Below are 5,942 nucleotides of genomic sequence, written 5' to 3'. Positions count from 1 at the left end.
GCCACCTTGGCTCACTGCCCTTCTCCATCACGCAGGGGGACCTCCGGCACGTGACACTCCCTAGGATGTGGCAGGGCAGGAGGGACCCGGGTGGCTCATCCCTCCGCTCTGCTGGGTTATTCCCAGCCCAATTCCGCCATGTGCCAGCGATGCCGGCGGCCGGGGCTCACCCAGGCAGGGCTGGGCAAAACACTGCAAACCCCCTGCCCAGGCGCTGCCCACTTTCTGCCCAGGCAGCTGGGTCTCTGGCGGCTCCTGAAGCCCATCACGGGGAAGGGAACTCCCCGCTTCCTCTCCAGGACCACCTGGGTCCCCCGGCCTCCCCTGTGCTGGGGGGACCTCGGGCAGCGAGGAGAGAGGAGGTGCTGTGTGCCAGTGGGTTGACTTCCTCCTGCAAACTCAGGCCTGGAATATCACCATGGTATTAATTAATTAAAGGGTTGCCTTCCACAAAGAAAGAAGGTTTCCGATCTCTCTCTGCAGGGGCTTCACAGGATTCTTGCAGGCAGGAGTGATAAATACGTTCTCCGACCGGATCATAATGGAGGGCAGCCCAGGCTAAATCAAGTTTTGCATGGGGAAGGCAGATGGGGAGCAGATCCTCAGCTACGGCAACGTGGAGAAAGTTGTCATCGGGGCCGTCCTCTCCCTCATCACCCTGCTGACCATCGCCGGCAACTGCCTGGTGGTCATCTCCGTCTGCTTCGTGAAGAAGCTGCGGCAGCCCTCCAACTATCTCATCGTCTCGCTGGCCCTGGCCGACCTCTCGGTGGCCCTGGCCGTCATGCCCTTCGTCAGCGTGACCGACCTCATCGGCGGCGAGTGGATCTTCGGGCGCCTCTTCTGCAACGTCTTCATCGCCATGGATGTCATGTGCTGTACGGCCTCCATCATGACTCTCTGCGTGATCAGCATCGACAGGTGAGATGCCCCGCGCCCGGGGGGGACTGAGGGGGGCCGCCGGCGCGGGGACCCGCCGTGAGCCGGTCTCTTGCCTCCTCCGGGTCCCTCGGAAATGAGCTGCAGACGTGCTAAAAGCAGGGAGGGAGAGGAAGGCGAGCCTCGCAGCAGCCTCTCCTGTTCGAAGGAGCCCGCCGGAGCCGTGCGCGCTGCCTCCCGCCCCCCAGCCCAGGTCCCGAGTTGTCCCCGGGGAAACTGCTGTCCTAACAGAGTCCAGGGTCGGAACAAAGCCGGCGTCAGACTGTGGCTCTGCACAAGTCATGGGATATTCGCAGAGGCTTTAAAATTTGCAACATAGGTCTTTAAACTGCTTTCTACCACAGCTAGATTTGAGCTGATGCTTCCGAAGCTGGTGACAGCATAACCTCACCGAGTTCAGTGGAGTTTTACCAGATCAGAGAAAGCGCAGGAATTACATCTTATTAGGGTTTTATCATTATTCTAGGACAATCCCAGAAGAGCTCCATTTCAACTAACAGAACCATTTTGGACAAATAACGTTTTGTCTGAAGGTAAAATTACTTTCCAGAATTTGCTTTTAAAAAATTCTACTGCCCTCTTAAAAAACAAGCTATGCTTATTGAATTTAGCCTCTTCCAAGAGGTGCAGGCACTGGAGCATTAAGGAGGTGTATGCAGACTGCAGAAGAGGATCTCAGGCATGGATTTTTGATGTTAAGGCCATAACTAAGTTCTCACATTTGCTCACGTCTATGCTCTCCTCTGCAGAGGAAGGCTAACAGATTCCTTTATTCCATGCAGGTCCCATTCTAAAGTAAGTTACAGCCTGTAACTTTCCTCTTCCACAGCCTAAATCCCTTGCCAAGAACTTTATTATCCAGAGGGAGACCGTTTTCATTACAACTTAATACAATTAATATTAATTGAAAAACTTCCTAACTAGACTGTAGAAGTAGTTTATTAAGTCAAATATCCGGTAACAGTAGCCTTGACTGTCTACTTCAGAAGGTTTTTGGAAAGAACTCTACATTAGGTGTCTGCAAAGAAACAGGCTTTCAAAAGGGTTTCCCACAATAACTGGAGGTTGCTTCATGCTGAGGAACGTCATGGTTTATATTAATTTCAAAACTTCTTTTTTTATATATGAATCCCCTGATCCAATGCTCTTTATTTTGTGACTTCTAGAATGGCTAGCAGTTACCTGAATGCTGCAGAGCTTCTTGTAGCAATGAAATCCACATACAGACTTTCACTGAGTGTCAAAGGGTGGGGTGTTTTTTGGTTTTGTTGCCTTGAAATTTGCTTTTAACTTCATTCCGGTATTATAAGAAAATATGAATAGGCTTATCTACCTTCCCAGTGTTATTCTTGGTTTTCCTATCCTACCTATTTTAAGATAGGTGATTGCATTTTTCCACTCTCTCCACCTAAAGTATTTCCATTCTTTGATTGTTCTTTATGTCCATCTCTGAGCTCTCCACGTCTATTTCTAATAAACTTTTGAAGACAGGTTAACATATAATTATGTTTTCTTACCCAATGCTTTCTTACCCAAGTCAGGATGTGTGACTGGTTTTGTACTGTAACACTGAAGTAATTTAGTTTTACTCTTTTTCATTTCTTAGCTTAACATTTGAGGTCCCTGCTGTATGCTGAACAGGGTCTTTGACTGAACTGGTCACAGTGATGATTGCATCTCATGCTGTCTTCTTTTCATTCTCCCTCCACTCCCCTCTCCCTTCAAAGTGACAACAAAAGATACAGCTATGTATTTAGAACAGAATATAACCTATTATGAGTGACTGATCTTCATTAACAAGTGCTGGGTTAAACCAGAACTATTCTCTTATCTCTGCATTCCTACTTCTATCACTGAATCTTTATTGAATATGATCTCTTCATAATTCATTATACTGTTGTCTACTCCCTACTTGAAATCAACGTTCTGTGAATGATGATGCTTTCACCTCTGTCACCCAAATCCATTATATAGTTAAGATAGGTTATATAAATAAAAGGACGCAAGCCAGCAATTCATTAGCAAAATGTCTCTACCATCTGACAATAAAGAATTAAGAAATCTCTATGATTTGTAATCCTATTTAAAATTAAATAATCTTACACTGTTTTAACACTGTTCAGTCAGGCCAAAAATTACCTTGGGATGTTAGCTAATCTTTGAATAGTTAATATGTACAAAATACGCAAACCAGGAAGAAATGATGAAAATTAAATGGTAATGATGAAATGTTGCCACTGTAGCATTGATTTTAATGGTGCTATCTTACTGGCAGTTGTTCTTACACTTACATAGATAGAAAAGCCTTGAATGATCAGTGAGGGAGATTTATCTCTGAAAAAATTAGTACCTCAGATAAAGTATTGTGTGTGGTACAGGAGCTTGCAAATCACAGTGCATGTAGTGCATTAGAGGGTCAGACCATTTTCACAAGGACATTTTTCCATGGGTTCAATGGAAACACTTGCATGTGTGTCAGGTGGAGAAGATCTCCAACAATACAGTCCTTATTATCTCAGTGCAAAGAATGCAAATACAAGATGAACCAGGAAATCCAGAAGAAGGGAAGGAGAGAATGAAATTCACCATCTTTCAACTTGGCCGCTATCCTTGGTGCCATTTAGATATGCTTAAGCCCTGTACCACACTTAGGTGACCTGGGGTCACACAGGAGACATTTGTTTAGGGAGAAGGGTTAAGATAAGGCAAAAAGGAACATTTTTGAAGAATAATTGTGAATTGCACTGCCACCTGGGTCTTCAGGACAGTTTAGAAAGCCTTTGTTGTGATCCAGTAAAGTCTTTCCTGAAGGGAGAGCGGAGGCTGTCGCAGGCAGTGCAGAGACAGCAAATAAGTTGGATATTTTAAATTTTTCATTTTTAAACCTCTAGGTTCTTCCTGAAGCAGATATGAGAATCGGTTGAAGGTAAATAGCTGAAAGAATGTTACTATTGAATTAATCTCTTTTTAAAAAAAAAAAAAAATTAAGAGTTTGTTACAAACTGCTAGGCAAGGTTTGTAGGGAGAGGTAATATCTTTTATTAGACAAACAAATACAGCTGGTAAAAAAGAGGCTTTGAGGCCCTTCCAAACAGGATAAAATGAGTAGATTGAAGAGGCTTTTTGATCTGTTTCCCTTGCACAAATATGTGCTACTCAGCTCCTGCCACTGAGAGCCCTGAAATGCCAGCAGCTGGAAGGCCTATTGCACGCAGATATTTTACTGCACAGCCCTTAGTGGCGATGCATTTTTCAGCTGAAAAGCTCTGAAAGATGCAGATTAGCATGGAGTCTACAAATGGGCTGGTTTCATTCTGTTGAAAAAAAACCCATCAATTTTTCCTAATCAGACACATCAAGCACTGCTTATACTTTTGAAGTTGCTTCTACTCCAAGTTTTATAAATGTTAAGACTGCAAAGTAGATGTTAGCATGCTATTATGGGGTTCTCTAACTTTGTACAGGGTGCACAAGAAAGAAGATAGTCTGAAAAAATAATTTTATTATGCACAAAGAACTAAATTTGTAGAGATTGTGAGATAATGTCCTTAACGGTACCAAGATTTGGACTATTAAGCTTTTCTTCAGATTATATCTTTTCTTTTATTTCACAACATGAAAACTTTCACAGATCTTTATCAGAGTGACCTGAGATAATAATGTTATTTTTGAGGTATATCTTATTTAAGCCCCTGCTTTGGAAGAAGGCTATCTGCTTACAGGCAGGTCTGTCAGAACTAAAACGGATGTGATGGAGAGACAAGAGTATTTCTGCCTTTTCAAATTTCATAAAGATTAAACAGGCAAGACAGGTTGCTACCCAGATAATCGATATTACCTTCACTGTACTTGCCATCCATGACATGAGGGGTAGCTCTGGAGAAAGGTGGAAGTTACCGAGACACTTTGGCAGGGTAATTGTGCCCCAGGGAATAGTAGCCTCCTTTAAGCATTTCTTATTAGTGTGTTTGTTTGTTTGTTTTTTCTTCTAAGGCTCCACTTTTCTGGTTCTGAATTAACTAAATTATACCATATTTAGATTCTTTTATATTTAAGGGTGCAAACACTGGGAGTGAATTATGAGGGACGGATGCAATCCACATCTTAGTGGGTGAATGAACATATAAAGGGAATTAATTGAATTTAAACTGGTGGTGTTTGCATGCTGATTCATCATGTTCTTCTGACCCAAGACAGCTACAGAAATCCTGTTTTGGAGAGTATCCACTGGATAACTGCATGGGTAGCAGTTTTAAATTCAATTTAAAAATAGCTCTTTGGCTTAGAAAGTGATAAAGTAACATAACTACTCAGATACAGTTGATGAATTATAACACTTTCCCCACACCCACACAAGTAATGAAAAACTTTTGGGGAACTTTTCCAGTCTGTATTTTAGCCAGCAATTCATGAGTATTCCAGACTTCAATTAAATTGATGAGGATTTATAATTTGTATGCAAATGATACCAAAGTGGGCCTTTTTGTTGATCCTGCTACAAGGATCAGTTCTCTCTCCCTCTGTGTTTGGTACCTCTTCACATACTCCAGTTAAGTATGAGCGCTTAGAATGTGTCAGTCCCTAAAAGCTCCCCCATTTCCATCATCCTTGGTGCATGTCTGGGAACTGAAAGGGCCTCAGAGTGCCTCACAGGAAGAACTTGGGACTAAATTTAAATAAAGATTTAAGCACTTTCAAGAGAATCCAGGGGTCTAATTTCTACCTACATCCAGAACTCATTATGTGACCTAAAAACCTTGTCAGTGATTTCTGAAGCCTAATGGCACCTAAGAGTGCTGTGTGGCTTCCCATTTGTTATGAAACTCTTCTGCCTTCAGGCCACAGCTGGAAAAGGCTGCAGTCTCTTCTGCAAGCCCTGCTCATTTCCTTCAGAAAATACATGTAGAATATATGTGGAGACAGATATGAAAAAATCCTGTACGTAATACATTCTGAACCTAGAATAAATATAGGCACCCACCAGCAGTGCCCCCCCCCCCCCC

The 5,942-nt window shown here is 43.1% G+C and overlaps 1 protein-coding gene across 1 annotated transcript in view; it reads left to right on the top strand.

Annotated features, from left to right (window-relative positions):
• The first annotated feature begins 595 nt into the window (after positions 1 to 595).
• Positions 596 to 5,942, top strand: part of HTR7 (5-hydroxytryptamine receptor 7) — a 27,084-nt gene continuing 21,737 nt past the window's right edge. The window contains exon 1 of the mRNA XM_026851737.1: positions 596 to 921. Coding sequence (XP_026707538.1) covers positions 785 to 921 — 137 coding nt within the window. The 5' untranslated portion in view covers positions 596 to 784. The remainder of the gene's footprint in view (positions 922 to 5,942) is intronic.

Source organism: Athene cunicularia (assembly GCF_003259725.1).
Source record: "Athene cunicularia isolate RWA chromosome 6 unlocalized genomic scaffold, athCun1 chr6_part1, whole genome shotgun sequence".
NCBI lineage: Eukaryota > Metazoa > Chordata > Aves > Strigiformes > Strigidae > Athene > Athene cunicularia.
This window is presented reverse-complemented; position numbering and strand designations above follow the sequence as displayed.